General features: G+C 39.3%; 1 protein-coding gene across 1 annotated transcript; it reads left to right on the forward strand.

The window, feature by feature from the left end:
• Positions 1-4,052: 4,052 nt before the first annotated feature.
• Positions 4,053-7,938, forward strand: LOC138055363 (uncharacterized). The gene is made up of 2 exons (XM_068901320.1): positions 4,053-5,310; positions 6,751-7,938. The coding sequence occupies exons 1-2, from the start codon at positions 4,180-4,182 to the stop codon at positions 7,936-7,938; spliced, it is 2,319 nt and encodes a 772-aa protein (XP_068757421.1). The 5' UTR covers positions 4,053-4,179.
• Positions 7,939-17,500: the final 9,562 nt, after the last annotated feature.

Genomic DNA, 17,500 nt, shown 5'->3' on the forward strand with positions numbered 1-17,500 from the left:
TTTCCACGAAAAAACAGATTTGGTTTCTAAAAGTGATGGTCTTTAAAATCATACAAAAATTTCTTTGGTACGTTTCTTTAATCGAGAGAAATAACGCAAAGAACTTCCGTAAAATCGTGGTAATAACTCGCGACAAACAGGCAGCGGTCAAACCCTTCATCCAGACTTTATCGGCTACTACTCGAACAAAAAACTTTTAATTGGCGGGAAATTTCGATTAAATAATTAGAATAAGGTCACCTTTCATTTCAAGTAGATGATGATCGATAACTGGGATATTTCTTTCATCCTGGTAACCTTGAAAATGTCAACAACCAAAGTGAAATGACCCAGATCGCTACAGGTCATCAACGACTTTTCTCCTTTAGTTCGATTCTTCATCTCGCCTAAAAATTATCACTCGTTTTTGTCCAATTGCCAAACCAAGAGACAATTGTCATTTTCTTTAATGAAAATCCCAACTTTGGTCAACTTTCTACTTGAAGGTTTTAAATGTCGTCAATTTTCGTATTTGTCACGCAATCTACGTAGTATATGAATCACCTTTTTTTACAACACTAATACATACCCGCATGCTATTGTCACGCACTCTCTGGACCCGTCTAAAAGCCTCGTCCATTGCTTTTTTGCCTAACTAACTCTACAAAGTAATTTATTTATTTTCTTTCCGCACAATTGCTCTTTGGTCCTCATCATTTCTCGCGCTACAGATACAGGATCAGCTTTCTGACCAGATTGTTAGCCCTATGTAAATTTGGTTGTAAGATAACTTCATTGACTGCCCGTAAACCTAACCCGAGAAGCTCCACACTTGAGAGCCTATCCCATTGACAAAATGGAATGGGGGACAGCTTGTTTTGAGGCGGCACTGAGGTGTGGAATCCCTGCACTCTGTCCCTCGAGAGATTCTGAATAGGCAATTGCCGCTCGGTCCAAGAGTGTTTCTCGTTCAAGTACTCTTTGATGATTGCCACAGTCTACATGCCTCTGCAATGAAGAATGTCTAAGAAAGGTCTTCACGCATCCTTGCGTAAAACGTGTAGTGCGTCCCAAGGGATTAATTCCTGACTCCTTGCAATAAGAACTATACTGCTTAACTATTCTTTCAGGAAACAGTGTTCTTATAATGTTAGGAACTTTGATAGTCTCTCTTGTTGACAAAGTTATAGTTCGCTCTCCAAAAGGCAGATGTTGAACAACATGATTACTTGTTATAAAACTGATGAAATTGTCAGTTTTCACGGTGGGAACTCTCATCCTCGGCAAGGGATATAACTGTATGGGTGCTCCTCTCCCTTGTACAAGGCAGTGTCGTTTAGCTTCAGTGTAGCGGTGCTTAGTCAAAGCTGGGATCCACCGCTGCAGTTGTTTGAATGAAACTTTATCAGCCATGACCGAAAGGATCTGTCTTTTAGTCTCCCAGGAACCAGCAGCATTATAACACTCAGTCAGTGCATTCATCAGTGTTTCGTCTAACGTTGAATGTTTGCCGGAATCTTCATCACCGCATAAAGTGCTTCGAATAGATCTGGAAGAAGAAACCCCTTGAAATAGGAAAGCAGAATGATCAGGTGCAATATCCTGCACAACAGCAGTTGCAGCTTGCCCAGCTTTGCGGATGTAGTATCTCTTGGTTTCTTTCGCTCGCATTTTCCCAAGGGATCGTCAATTGCGATCGAATAGGACTTTTCGAATGAGCTCGTAAATATTTGTTTAGGGCTTCCATTGGTCGTCCCCGAGGTGAATCCTCTTCAGGGCTTCCTTCACCCGATGACTCACTTGCACTCTGAGGGAGATAGAAACTTCCTCCTGGGGTGACTGGAGTAGTGGGAGCACTTGCAGTCTACAAAATGTAGGAACACTGAGACAAAGGGCAGTGTCTGACGATAAGAGGGGGATAATAGGGGGTGAAGGAGTGGGGTGTGGAAAAGGTACGCATGACAATAATAACAATGAAAGACTCGCAAATAGTTCAAATTCACGTTAGAAATTGAGCGCTTTGTTAGGAACGATTTTTGCCAGCGTGGGGCTTTTGCGGTTGTGGTTCTTGTTAGTATTATGCCTTCCTTGTTGTGTGCATAGTTTGATGCGTGAAATTCATCTTGTATGAAGAGTTTGGAAACTTTTGCCGGAACAAGACCAGAAACATAACGGTGCCGTACTGCCAGTGTTTGCACTTGACTCACGAAAAATTACCTACCAACGAAATGTTTTCAATGCTGGCCGTGATGGTCTGGACGTCTTCGCTAGTTCTTTCACAAAGAGAAGATTCTGCGTTGGGCTGCAGTTCTGCATTTAAGTGAGAGCGGCAACTGCAGCATATAGTTCCTCGTGTGAAATACCATACAGACCGACTCAAAAAGTGACTACCGACAAGCTTAAGCATAAAGCGGTTTTTTGTCACAGTTGGAATTTTTACTTGCCTTAAAGTTACCTTATTTGTAACCTGATTTATTTTAATCTGATCCAATATAATTTGATCTAGTTTAATTTAGCCTAACTGAGACGATTTTCTAAAGAAATGCAGGGGAAATCCTGAGAGTCCATTGTCGGTTGTCATCCGTTGCTTAAAAACGCCTTTGCTTAATGAAGCTCCCTAATAGTTAGTTTCATATAACGTTGAGTTATTTCCAAGATATGTATACCTTACGTAGGAGATGAACTTTTCTCCAAAAACACACAAGAAATTTCTAAACCGGACTGAGAAGAAAACACGTACCGCATACATACCGAAACCAGCTGGAATAAATTTTCCAGTATGATGAAGAATTGTCTTGGACAAGGCTTTGCTGATCCCACGGTCAGCTTTTCGAGGTTTACAAGCTTCACCATGCCCACAAAGCTCTGTTGGAACACGGCAACACTGGGATCCTCTTCGCCATCCAATACCAAGAGAATATCAGTGAGCAGGACAAACAGTGAATTCAGTGATGTCAGGTGGACTGGAAAAATAGACGCACGTGCCAATATCAGTTCGATCTCAGACTCGACATCGCTAATCACCACAGATTTCTTGTGTCCACAAATATCTTTCTTCCATGATAGAAGTGGAATTACATTTGATTCTCCTTCGTCTCGTTTGTCAAGGCCGCAATTTCTACCGACTAATTTCTTAAATGAGCAATTTATTTCCATGATTAAGCTTGACCATGACAAGTTGCGTTTGAAGGTCTCACGGAAATGGAATGCTGCATGACTGTAAGTCTGATTTTTTGTTTAAACTTTTAACCATCAGGGTGTTAATAGTACTCACATTTCACTTTTTTTTGCATAAAACATGCAGGTTTCCTGAACAGTGTTAATTTTATGTTTAGATGTATTATTAAGAAATAGACAAAGGTGGAAAGGAAGAAAGCAAGAGAATCGTAGAGTGTTTTGAAAATTGTGATTTTCATAGACTATGTAAATTGCGTGACAAACACAAATACATAATCAAACGCCAATTAATCCTTCACGTGGAAAGATGAATCCTTAATAGTTGTCCAACTAAGAAGGACTTTCTTACACAGAAATGATTGACTATTTAGGCGAGATGAAGAAGAATCGAACTAAAAGAGAAAAGTCGTTGATGACCTGTAGCGATCTGCGTCATTGCACTTGGTTGTTGACATTTTCAAGGTTACCAGGCTGAAAGAAATATCCCAGTTATCAATTATCATCTACTTGAAATGAAAGGTGAGCTTATTCTAATTATATAATCGAAATTTCCGGCCAATTGAAAGTTTTTTGTTTGAGTGGTAGCCAATAAAATCTGGATGAAGGGTTTGACCGCTGCCTGTTTGTCGCGAGGTATTACCACGATTTTACGGAAGTTCTTTGCGTTATTTCTCTCGATTAAAGAAACGTACCAAAGAAATTTTTGTATGATTTTAAAGACCATCACTTTTAGAATCCAAATCTGTTCTTTCGTGGAAATGGGAGTTATACCGGATATGAAACAGAGAACTTCAAAAAGAGTCTTAAAGTGAAATTCTCTTTCGATACACTCCGCATTATGGGATAACTGTGCATTCCTCTTCAGTACTTGAGGTCAGCGGTCACACTTCAAAGCAACCATTGTCATGCAAATGCACCATATATAAACAGCCTAACGCGTGACACAAATCCATTCTCCTTTTCGTGCTTTCTTGTCGGCGGTTACGGTACTAATTTAGAGGGGATTTATTTCCAACTACCGAAATGGACAAGGCACTCAACGAGTCTACAAATATATCTACGCTCGAAGCGAGCGATGTGAACATGCCCGAAGCGGGCGAGAAACTCGAAGCGAATGACAACATCGACGATTTTGAGGTTGATATTGAAGACCTTAAAAGCCAGTTGGGGTTGCACGAACTGTTTTCGTCTATGGAGTCAATGAAGTCTCTTATCTCCCAAGTAACGGCTTCGAAAAGGCCAGCTTCTGAACCTTTACCTGCTAACCTGGCCAAACGAAGTTTAGCAGCGACGGCTGACGAGTCACAACCTACACGTGTCGCCAGCGTGACTGATGCTGGCTCTTTCGACCCCTCACAACCCATTTCATGCACTGATACAACTGCTGAAGCAGCAGAGCTGGACCTGCCATCAATCTTCGATGACTCGGATGCGAAAGGTCCCAAAGTGAGTGAGGTCTTAGCCTTAAGAGTAAATGAGGCTTGTACGAAAAAAGCATTGGATTCCAAGCTGAAGGAAATTGAGGCTAAGTACAAAGCGCCCGAAAATGGTGATTTCTTGTGTGTACCGAAGGTCAACCTTGAATTCTGGTTTGAGTTAGCCAGGCAGGCAAGGACCAAGGATCTTGCACTGCAAGAGGCCCAGAGAGGTATTACCAAGGGAATACAGCCAGTTATTGAGTTAGTAGAAAAGATCTTGAACGCTCAAAAGACCAAGTCGGAATTGAAGCCCGACTCCTTCATTACTCCTCTCGTTGATGCTATTACATTACTTTGCAATGCATCATTCAGACTTTCCCTTGTAAGAAGGGAAACAATGAGAGAATTCGTGAATCCCAGCTACCGCTCTTTATGCAGCAAGAATACTCCTCCTGGGAAATGGCTTTTTGGAGATCAGCTGCCTAAACAGATCAAAGAAATTGCGGAGGTGAAGAAAATGGCGAAGAAACTCGGCCCTAGTCAGACCTCTCCTGGAACAAGGCGTGGAGATAGAAGAAATACATCTGGTCGTGGTTCTAGCTTCAACCAGGGTCAAGGCCGAAAAGTATATTTTTTTAGGCTCAAGGAATCGCAGCAACACCACTCACAACAGCAGGGATCCCAAGAGCAACCCACATTCCTTGACAGCTACAAAGCAGCACTCCTCCCAGTAGAGGTAGGTGCTTATGCTGGAAACCTGGCAAATTTTCTCCTTAGCTGGAGAGCTATTACTAGTGACCCCTGGGTACTTGAAGCAGTATCAGGGTACCATTTGGAATTTTGTACTAAACCTGTACAAACAAAACTTCCTAATCCTCCAATTCTATCTGTAGCAGATAAGGAGATTATTGACCAGGAGCTTCATAAGCTTCTGCACAAAGGGGCAATAGAGCAGGCACCATACTGCAAAGACCAGTTTATTTCTAATATGTTTCTGGTCCCTAAGAAAACAGGTGACCTTAGGCCTGTCATAAATCTCAAGCCCCTTAATGAATTTGTAGAGAAGATTCATTTCAAAATGGAGAACATTGATATGGTCAAAAACCTTATTAAACCAGGAGATTATCTAGCTTCTATTGACCTAAAGGATGCGTATTTCAGCATACCTATCTGGCAACCTCATAGAAAATATCTTAGGTTTTCTTTGGAATAATCAAATTTTCCAGTTTGCATGCTTGCCTTTTGGGTACAGCCTAGCACCGCGAGTGTTTACTAAGCTTCTTAAACCAGTCACAGCACATGCAAGGTTTCATGGTGTCAGATTAGTTAGCTTCATTGATGATATTCTCATCATTGGACATAATCATCAGGAATGTTTAGAACATGTCTCCTTTCTGAAGAATCTTATGACAGATTTAGGTTTTATTGTCAATACTGGAAAGTCTAACTTAGAACCAAGTCAGTCTCTGATCTTTCTTGGTTTTATAGTCAATACTGTTACCCTCAGTGATCAAGCAAAGCTAGATCTTGCATGGGTCATTGACAATTTAGACCAATACAATGGCAAATGTTTGCGTGAAATGCCTATTTCTTTGTTCATTGAAAGTGTTGCTAGTAATACTGGTTGGGGGGCCCACTGTAACGGTGTTGCTACAGGTGGGCCATGGTCTCGGTCAGAAATTGATCTTCACATCAATCACCTTGAGTTACTAGCTGCTTTTTACGCACTTCAGTCATTTGTTCCGCAGTATAAGTCTGCTGCACACATCAGACTGAAAGTGGATAATTCAACTGCAGTAGCTTGTATCAATAATTTTGGCAGCATAAGGTCCCCTTCTTTAAATACTTTGTCTAGAACTATTTGGGACTGGTGTATATCTAGGAAGATTCACATTTCTGCAGTATCTATTCCGGGAGTTGACAATACAGTAGCAGATGTCATGTCCAGGCAAAATTCTGACAAGCTAGAATGGGCACTAAATTGTTCAGTCTTCCAGCGTTTGTCCTCTTTGGTTTTCAAACCAGACATTGATCTGTTTGCCAGTAGGCTTAACAAGCAATTACCAGTTTTTATATCTTGGCATCCAGAACCTAACTGCTATGCTGTAGATGCATTTAGTACTTTATGGACACCATTTAAATGCTATGTTTTTCCTCCTTTCTGTCTAATCCCTAGAGTGCTAGAAAAGATGGAAAGAGAGCATGTGGACCAGTTTCTCCTAATTGCACCAGTATGGCCAACGCAAAGCTGGTACCCCCTCCTTCTGAGAACGTCATACAAGACACCAATACTTCTACCTCAAGATCCTCAACTCTTACACCTGGCTCACTCCAACAAGCTTCATCCTCTGCACGACAGACTCCAACTTGCCGCATGGATCTTATCAGCCAACAGCTGCAGGCAGGTGGACTTTCGACACAGGCTACTGAACTCATCTGTGCCTCATGGACCAAAGGGACTGAGAAACAGTACAAGCCTGTATGGAAGACTTGGAGTAGCTGGTGTGATCAGAGGCACATCAATCCCCTTCAGGGTAATGCAGTCCATTTAGTTAATTTCTTGGCTGAACAATTCCACCAGGGTAAGAGCTATAGTACTTTGAACACTTACAGATCTGCAATATCCACTACTCTCCACTTGATTAGGGATGATAAACTTGGAGATCACCCATATGTTTCTAGATGTCTAAAAGGAGTGTTTGTTTCAAGGCCTCCATCTCCTAGATATTCGTTTACGTGGAATGTTTCCCAACTCACATCCTACCTGGCTGCACAACCTCCTGTCCAAAGTCTTAGTTTAAAGGCACTAACTTTGAGAACTGTGACACTTTGTTCCTTGGTATCGGCCCAGAGAGAACAGACTTTGTGCTCATTGGACTTAGACAATATGTCTATTTATGAGGATGAGATCAAATTTGTCATAGGTTCCAGAACAAAGACTTCTCGTCCTGGGAAGAAACCTTTAGAAGTTTCCATTCCATCCTTACCCACTAAGCTCAGTCTCTGCCCTAAACAGACACTGTTACATTATATTCATTGTACGCAACACCTGCGCAAGTCAGGGGAGCAGACTGTATCTCAGTTGTTCATTTCTCATGTTAAACCACACAAGCCTGTTTCCTCATCTACTTTAGGTAGATGGATTAAGACTATTATGACTGATTCAGGCATTGACACTAGTATATTTAAACCACATAGTGTGAGGGATGCATCTACATCTGCTTTGTATCAAAGGGGCGCATCTTTAGCTGAAATTATGAAGATGGCAGACTGGTCATCAGAACGCACATTTAATCGTTTCTATAATCGCAATGTCTATAACACCAATCCCTCTTCATTAGCAGGCAGATTGGTATTATCATAGATATTCAGTAACGTTTATTTATGTACAGACCATTGTATCAAGTCTACAATTAAAGCACTATCATGTCACATATTTTTGTTTTTTCCCCTGGCTTCGGTTCTTTAAAATCGCACAGTTATCCCATAATGCGGAGTGTATCGAAAGAGAATTTTAAAATTAGACGAGAGGTACTTACCTTGAAGTGTAATTGTAATTCTCTGAAGATACACGGAGCATTATGGGATAATGCTTCCCACCCTTCTGTGTTGGCTTATGCCTATCCCACCCTTTGTGTTGGGGACCTCAGCCAGTCTGCACTCCAGGAGAATGGATTTGTGTCACGCGTTAGGCTGTTTATATATGGTGCATTTGCATGACAATGGTTGCTTTGAAGTGTGACCGCTGACCTCAAGTACTGAAGAGGAATGCACAGTTATCCCATAATGCTCCGTGTATCTTCAGAGAATTACAATTACACTTCAAGGTAAGTACCTCTCGTCTAATTTTAAAATTCTCAGGCATCGAAATGTGGGTCATCTTTACTTAATTCTCCAAACTTTCATTTTGCACTAAGAATGTGATCTTTGGGCTTGAAATACTCGTAGACATAATCTTTCTGCAGATCTAAACTTATTTTTCTCGAATGTGTGAGGCAAGAATTTATTTCACCTAAAATGCGTGTTGATTGCATGGACTTTGTGTCGATATCAGTAGCCTTCAATATTTTGTAATTTTAACGGCAAAAAAGAAGTCTTGAGGAAAAAACAATACACCACAACAGTCGCCATATAATAGGCTATTTCTGGGTACCAATATCAGCATTGGTCATTTTTGACCCATGTGCTGGTTCTCACCCACTGCCTAAGTGAAGTTGCTCTTAAGTGGCGTTTAATTGACAAAAATCACTAACAAGTTGTGCTTAAAATAGCACACTGTTATAACCAAATTATGAATCACTATGACATTTCAACTCAGGGAAAAATTAGGTGAGGGCAAACTACGACCTCACAAATATAAAAACAAGATTAGAAAAAGCAGCCAAGGAGGCGTTGTGGGGGGCGGTGGGACAAAATGAGAAGCGATAGACGTTCACTTTCGCTGGGATGTGCTCGCTGAGCTTGTTCGCAGATAAAGGGGAAGAACTTACGTGTCGCAGCCTTTACAAAGCTAATTACTCTCCACGTGACAGATAAAAGACCGTGTAATAAACCGCAGAGGCCACCCAGGAAAATGCCTATCGCATTGCCGCTCCCTGGCTGTTATCTAATGATATGCTTATCTTTGGTCCCAACATAAATCCCATTATGTTCCTTCCATTACATAATGTTGGCCTTAACATTGGGACGTCCTTTCAACAGGTTAATTATACGTCGTAGCAATGATTATGTGTTTATGCGACGGCCTTCCCCGACTGTCAGTAAATACAGAGATCGTGCTGGGTTTTAATGGCCACTTAAGTGGCGTTTAATTGACAAAAATCACTAACAAGTTGTGCTTAAAATAGCAACTATGACATTTCAACTCAGGAAAAAATTAGGTGGGGGCAAACTACACCAACAGCCACACTCTGTGGCAAACCCCACCAAGGCCGAGCATGCATACCAAGCACAAAACGAACGGCAAATTTAAGAAGTAAAAATCTAAAACCAGTCAGACATAAGACAAACCAGGCCAACATCCGATGTGTTTCTATTCTGATATAACAATAAGGGTAATCGGCTCTCCAGCCCATGCCTGCGGAGAGCCGATTTCACCTAAAGGCATTGAGTGAAACGTAAAAACCTAACCTACGAAAGGAAAGCCCAAACAAAAATACAAAGTAAAAAATAAACCTCACGCAGAACATCAGAAAAACACCAGGCCAATCTCTGACATGTTTTCGGTCTGTATAATAAGAATACAAATAAAAGCGTCTCTCCAGCCCAAGCCTGCCGACAGCCAACTTTTTGTGAACACCAGGCAGTTCACCAGCCCATGCCTGTCGAGAACTCATTATTTGGACGTGATAAAAACAGTGATCAGCCCATAACTTAAATGCATCGGATTTCCAATGAGCAAGACCCCAAATCTGTGCGTCAGACATGCCGTTTTCAGCTGCCAAACTAGCTGCACCAATATGAAAAGAGTGGGATTTGCAACTGGAACAGTCTAAGTCACAAAAAGCAAGGGCTCCGTTGAGCTGCCGAGTAAAGACCTCCATTTTGATGGCTGAGCCCAACGGCAAAAAAGTGGCCCAGAGTTGGATCCTCTCACACGGCACCAGCGTAGTAAAAATTCAACAGGACAGAATTGTACGGTGGATTCTCTGTGAATAATTATAGAAAAAAGCACGCCTGGTTGTGTTATGTTTATAATCCGAGATGTCAAGTTTGGCGGCCTGTACTTCATTCCGTGATTTTAGAAAAGACAGGGACTGAAACTGCAGAACGAAATGTCGCCGCTCAGGGGTCTTGATCGTTAGTTCACCCACTCGAAAAAATCCTTAAAAAGCCACGAAAAACATTGTTTAGAATAATAAAACCTGATTGGCGGGCGTGATGGTGTGGCTTAAAGCCAGCACCAATTTATGTAATATTGAGCGAGTGATAGGCAACTGTATGTCCAGTTTCGAGAAGAACCTGCTTTGAGCAGTCATGATCTTTTGTACAAGAAATGATTTGGTGGGATCGGAAAAAGATCCAATTTTATGGACATAGCTCAAGGCGGAAATGTAAGTCGAAATGGTAGAAGGTGTCAATTTCATGGCCGACAAATAGGCCACAAAAAGTATTTAAAAATATTTAATTGATAGTAACAACTGCCCAACCATAACGTTAGACTGCATTAACATTAACATTTGAGCTGTCAGTTCTTGGTCACTGTAAAAACGACATGATCAACAACCTTGTTGAATTCGTTCCACGCAGAGGCAAACATGTAACTTGTCCACTCTTTTTCTTTTTCCTGAGAATTTCAAAAACAAATTGACATATTGGTTGACATACCGAACCGCATGAGCATGATTCAATCATCCACAGTCACCACTGATATTAATTTGCAAAGTTATTCTCATTTTATCTGGTCACCAATTAGGTTATGGTACTAAGGGAGCATTCATTTTTTAGAATGGGGGGGGGGGGGGGGGGGTCACAGAAACTACTCCGGCCCACCCACCCTTGTAAAAAATGAATGCTCCCTAACTAAATTTTGTCTTGTCTAGAGACAGCAAGAAGAGCACAATTTTATTTCTTATAAAACACATTTGAGAAAATTGCTCTCCCAGATTCACTAGGGTGCAACTACGTTTCTGTTGTTGTGAAATTGGTTGCTAGTCTTAAAAATTGCTTAGGCAACCTGTACAAGAACAAGCCCAGTAAGTTATCTATTCAGTTTACTTTCCCAGTTCGAAAACTGTTCTGGATTAAAAATAAATCAGTCGAAATCAGAGTTGTTGTGGTTAGGGTCTCTACGCCATCGAAAAGACACGTTTCAAAGTTTAAGGATGAATGAAGAACCAATCTATGCACTGGGAGTCTACTTCTCTTATGACGAAAAACTTATAGCCAAAAAGAACTTTTTTTGATAGACTAGATTCTTTAAGAAAACTCCTGAATATTTGGTCAGCAAGAGACATATCAGTCCACGGCCGAATTCAGATAGTGAAATCTATGGCAATTTCGAAGCTTACTTTTGTCTGCAGTGTGTTGAGTACACCAGCCTCTTTTGCAGCTGAAGTAGACAAACTAATATTTGATTTCATATGGAATTACAAAATCCCGAAGATTGAAAAAACCACCTTGATAAAAGACAAGGAAAACGGAGGCCTAAATATGATAAACTTTTCTTTGTTTGATAAAGCATTAAAAATATGTTGAGTAAAACGTTTCTGCTCAGAAGGTAATCAACCGTGGAAGATCATTCCTTTACGTCTCCTCTCTAATGTAGGCGGAACACTACTGTTTTATTGCAATTACAACGTTAAGTATTTGACTTTAAATGTAAAACTGCCTGCTTTTTATAATGAAATAATTCTACATTGGCAAGAAATTAATAACGTGATTCCTAAAACAAAGAAAGGTGTACTTGATCAGATTATTTGGAACAATAGTTTTATAAAAATTAATAACGTGTCCATATACTTTCAAAGTTGGCACCAAGTTGGTGTTACTAAACTCTCGAGCCTTGTAGATGAAAACAAAACCCGGCTTCTATCTTTTCATGAGCTTTCACAGAAATTTAAGATTAAATGTAACTTAATTTCTGCAGTTAATTGGCCTCACTTCTACAATACCAGGAAAGTGGAAGAATTACTTAAAAGAAGAAAATCAAACTAATACGACTAACCTACCGTAATTTCCGGGCGATTACCCACGGGTAATGTGTTAATTTTTCCGCAAACAGTTCTTGGTGCAGGTTATAGGAAGGTGCGGGTAATAGGCTAATTTTTAAATCTTCGGTATAGTTTTAAAACCGTAAGTAGGGAAAAAATATAAAAGTCATTAATGAAACTGTTCCTAAAAACTGTATATTGCCTTTTTTATCCCGCTTTAATTGCCTAATAAACTAAAATGCTCTCGATGAAAACCAATGCAAATTGAAAACATATCAACAAATATCGTTGGCAATCAAAATCGTTTATCACGCATGTGATATTACTTTCTTACTTTGCTAATTTTAAAGCAGCGAGCTTCTTTCTCTGTGTAGTTGAAAATAAAATATTATTCATTAACTGGAATAATAAAGTCAAAACAAAAGAATAAAAATGTGAAATAGCAGGCTTTGAAGTAATTCACACACAGAAACTGATACCGACATGTTCATTTCATGGCACTGCTGCCGCCGCATAATTAATAAGAGGTGATTGTCGGCACGAGTGTAAACAAACATTCACGTACAAAATTTTAAAACACCAGAACATTCGGTGCAACAGTAAAATATTCCTAGCAAGCACTGCCTTGAGGTAGAGAGTATTTTCCTGTTTCAAGTGATTTCTTAGAGTCAGTAGATCCTGAGATATCGATTTTTTTTTTCGAACGGACTTTTACAAGCGGTATCATTCAATGTAAGATCAAAAACAATGGGTGTGAAAACTTACCAATCTCATGCTAAAGGATATTTTGTTTCCAAAAACAGTGGTTGAAGTTTTCATTTGATTCAAAACGTTCTAAAAAGGTAATTGACTGAATGACAAATAAACGCTTCAATCATTTACGTAAGTGTAGCCATGCGCGAACAACTTTGAGTCAAAATGCGCGAACGTCAGAGTTTTACTTTTGAGTATAAGCTCAAAGTTATCGATAGTGCAGATAACTTTGTGAGTTCACGAATTTCTTTTGTTTTTGGGTGCGGGTTATCTGTTGAACTTTTTTTCTTGTTATTGCAAAAAATGACCCACGCGGATAATAGCCCAGAAATTACGGTAATTGCCATTGATAAGATGACTTGCAAAACAATACACAGGTTACTGGTCGAAAACCGAGACTCTAATCCACCAACGGCAGAGAAAAAGCTGATGGAAATGGGATTTAGCAAGGAAGAAAATTTATTCTATACCTTTCGTTGCCACAAAAGAAATAAAACTTTCAATGTTTCAGTATAAAATAATTCACAACATACTTTATACAAACGCTGTTCTTCACAAAATGAAAAAAGTCGAGGATCCTTTCTGTCCGTATTGTCCAAATGTGGAGCAAACAGTAACCCATTTATTTGTATTCTGTCCTATTGCTGTTTCCTTCTGGTCCAACTTCACTGGTTGGTACCAGTGCATTTCCAAAGAAAATCTAACTCTAGGCAGGAAAGAAATCATGTACGGCATCTTAAATAATTGGTCCTCTTGTTCAGCCCTAAACCATCTTATTCTTATTGGGAAATACCTAATCTATTCTAAAGCAATAAATAGAGTCAATTTTATTTTTGCTGATTTCAAAGCGTTATTACACCAAAAGATTGAAACAGAAAAATACATAGCTTTCAGCTCAAATAAATGCAGCACTTTACAAAAATTAACCTTGTTGCATATGTAGTTTCTTTTTTTTTTCTTTGTCTTTGTTCTTTGTTTTGTTTTTCTAGTTTAATAGTTTGAGTTCTTTAAATGAGATCCATAAGCTTTGTGACATGTAGTTAGCAGTGTAGTATAGATGTCTTGTTTTTTCGCATCACTTATATTGTACGTAATATTTTATATCTCAATTCTGTAATGTGTGTTTGACTGTATTAAATTAAACCCCCCCCCCCCCCAAAAAAAAAAGAACAAGCCCAGTGTTTAGGATCTGAGGCCTGTTTTTCTAAGTGCACAGGAGTATTTTTGAGAAACAGTGCTTTTATCGATTATCGGGGGTCAGGGTGGCTTAGTGGTTATCTATCTGGCCTCCCACCACTGCGAGCTGGGGTTCAACTCTGGCCTCAGCCAGCATGTGGGCTGAGTTTCAGTTGATCTCAACCTGACTTGTGGGTTTTTCTCCGGGTACTCCAGTTTCCTCCCTCATCAAAATCGGCTCACAGCTAATTAACATCTAGCTGTGGTGCGGTGCCCCGACATCAAACATGGACTGTATAGCGCCAGCCAGATGTCGTGAGCTGCGCCCTTCGCAATTCAGTCCTTGACTGCAAGTTAGGGTGATTAACACTAGCAATATTTATATTTATTTGATTGGTGGTAATGTATACACCTTTTCAATATGCAGCTTTCAAATTCAGCACATACTGAATCTCTGACGAGACTTGTGCACTCATAACAATTTTCGTCCCCGATAATTTATCAGGACCTTAAAGAATCTTAATTTCTTTTTAATGCATGCCACTCACCTGACATCATCCCAGGGTGCAGGTGGTCAAAAATCAGAAACTTTAAAATCTTTTTGTATCAGGAGGCTGAAGTAAAGTTACCTCCTGAGGCTAGTGAAGCTCAAAATTAACAATTATAATTAACCATACTCAAATTCCCTGGATTGATTTGAATGTAGTATGCTCTATAGGATAAAGTGGGATTTTATATGTTCTCATACCTTAGCATTCAATAAATCAGAATTTAACTTTTGTGGCATAACTGAATACGAGTAGTTATGATAAAGCTGATGGTAAAGCTCATCCCATCACTTAATGTAAAGCCTGAAGCATGCCTGTCAATTATAATTCTCAGTATTAAAAGCAGCAGGAGAACTTGCTTTTTCATTGTTAAAATTCTTGCCGAAATTTAAAAAGAAACTATTTCTACCTGTACCTTTGCGGCCTTTTTTATTTGTTCGACTTCTTTCTTGGGCTTCTGTGTAAATAAATTAACCAAACACAGCATTTAGGCTATCTCCGTAAAATGTTTTGTTTCCCATCGTCTTCTATATTGCAAGGGTGGGTTACCGGTCCAAATTAAAAGGTTATGACTAGAATACGTTATTGCAAAACCTGGTGGATGAAGGGGTGGGTGAACAGTTCATTTGTGGGTGTGGGATAGGAACTGATTTGCTGATAAAAATTAGGTGCCGGAATCTGGGTCCAAATGGTAGCCCAAACAGGCCAGCTCGCAAAATAAGCTTGATTTTAATTTTAATTTTAATTAGAAATTAAAGTGATAAAGTTCATTTAAAGAAAACACTCTCAACTACGTTTGCTTGAACTAATCAAAGAAAAATCAATATTAAGGGGTCTGTTGGGCGATTGCAAACGAAGCATTTTATGGGGATGGCCTAAATGAAAATTATCACAGATCTCACCATGAACGTTGCAGTACAAAATCACACATTAGTCGTGCAATTTGAGTTGAAAATTCACAGATTAAAAATATATACTGACCTGGCTGTTGTTCTGCTGGAGTAAGGATTCCTTTGTCTAGTGTCTATAACATTAAGAACGGGTAATTATCGATCGAGAGTAGCAAAAGAAAGGATGCTCAAATTAAACCCCTTTCATTAAGACAAAGTAGTTCAATAACTTTAGGCAGACTTTTGTTAATCACTTTATATATTATAGTTAAAAAAAAAACGATGAAAATAGAACATCTGGGATTAGGGGGGGATAATAAGAAGGGTAAAGACCCTTGGAATTAGGCTGGCCAAAGCTTGTTACGCCATGAAACAATAACAGTCACAACACCAGAAATTACTTTACCATTTTTTCATCATCACTGTCACCTGTTGAGAAAAATGAATAAGTATAAATTATCACGAAAGTTTTACAATGCAGAACTAACCTGTGACCAGGCTCTTATTCGGTTTGAGTACGTGTTAAACACGCCTTAACAGTATTGACAGAAGATAAGTTAATTCTGGATATCAGTTTTCTACTGTGACCAATTATGTATCCCACATTGCTATGAGATAAGATATAATTTAATATTGCCCAAGCAAAACAATGTTAATTATGATGAATTTCTGAACTTGGCAATGACTGATGGCATATGCCATGCATTGATCTGAACTTAGGTTTTGATATAGATTGGTTGTACTAGCAAAGCAGCTGCATTCAAGTGTGTTTGGTTATTCAATAATTAAAACAACTTGCTGGTGTTCGTCATTGCAAGGGTGACCATATAGCTGGTTTCAGACTCACCTTCCTTACTGTTTCCTTCATTTTCCTCGACAGAGACAACATTGCTTTCTGAAATTAATAATAACAAGTAAAGGACAATTGTGTCCCTCGATAATAAGCTTATGGATATCTTCTGGGAACACACAATCTGAGTGAGTTCTTAACTTGAAATTCAATGGAGTCAAATTATTTAGTTTAAAACATATTTTTCATCTTAAAATTTATCTAATATTTAGAGTGTACAGAATGGCCTACATTTCAGGATGCTCACTGTAGTTCTTTTGGCTTGGAGGTGTACCTTTTGAGAAAAAAAATTCTTAGAGAAGACACAGGACCAAAGACTATTTTCTCATCGGTGTCCAATCAACGGCTGTAACCATGCCAATGGTACAGCGCAAGGCTGCTAATTTAAAAAAAAGCTCAAAAATGTATGGTAATACATAGAAAAGATGTTGTAGTTTTAAGAACATTGAAGCTTGTCTTCTATAAGAAATTGATTTCAAAAGGTACACTCAATGCCCCCCCCCCCCCCCAAAAAAACTGCTGCAAACCTCCATGAGGATACATGTATAATTATCAACAAAAAATCTAACTGTGCTGGTTTAAAAACTAGAGACTCGCCTTCCTTACTGTTTCCTTCATTTTCCTCGACAGAGATAACATTGCTGCCAGGAACTAATAATAACATAGATTAAAAACACGATCAAAAAAGGTTGGCTACCATTGAGATGAGATATAATTTAATATTGCCCAAGCAAAACAATGTTAATTATGATGAATTTCTGAACTTGGCAATGGCTGATGGCATATGCCATGCACTGATCTGAACTTAGATTTTGATATAGATTGGTTGTACCAGCAAAGCAGCTGCATTCACGTGTGTTTGGTTATTTAATAATTAAAACAACTTGCTGGTATTCGTCATTGCATGGGTGACCATATAGCCATTTTCAATGGCATGGCTGATTTCAGGTCAACTTTATTTTTATTTAATACTGGTTTAAAAATAAGACTCACCTTCCTTACTGTTTCCTTCATTTTCCTGGACAGAGACAACATTGCTTTCTGAAACTAATAATAA

The sequence above is a fragment of the Montipora capricornis genome, chromosome 7, assembly GCF_036669925.1.
Source record: "Montipora capricornis isolate CH-2021 chromosome 7, ASM3666992v2, whole genome shotgun sequence".
Classification (NCBI taxonomy): domain Eukaryota; kingdom Metazoa; phylum Cnidaria; class Anthozoa; order Scleractinia; family Acroporidae; genus Montipora; species Montipora capricornis.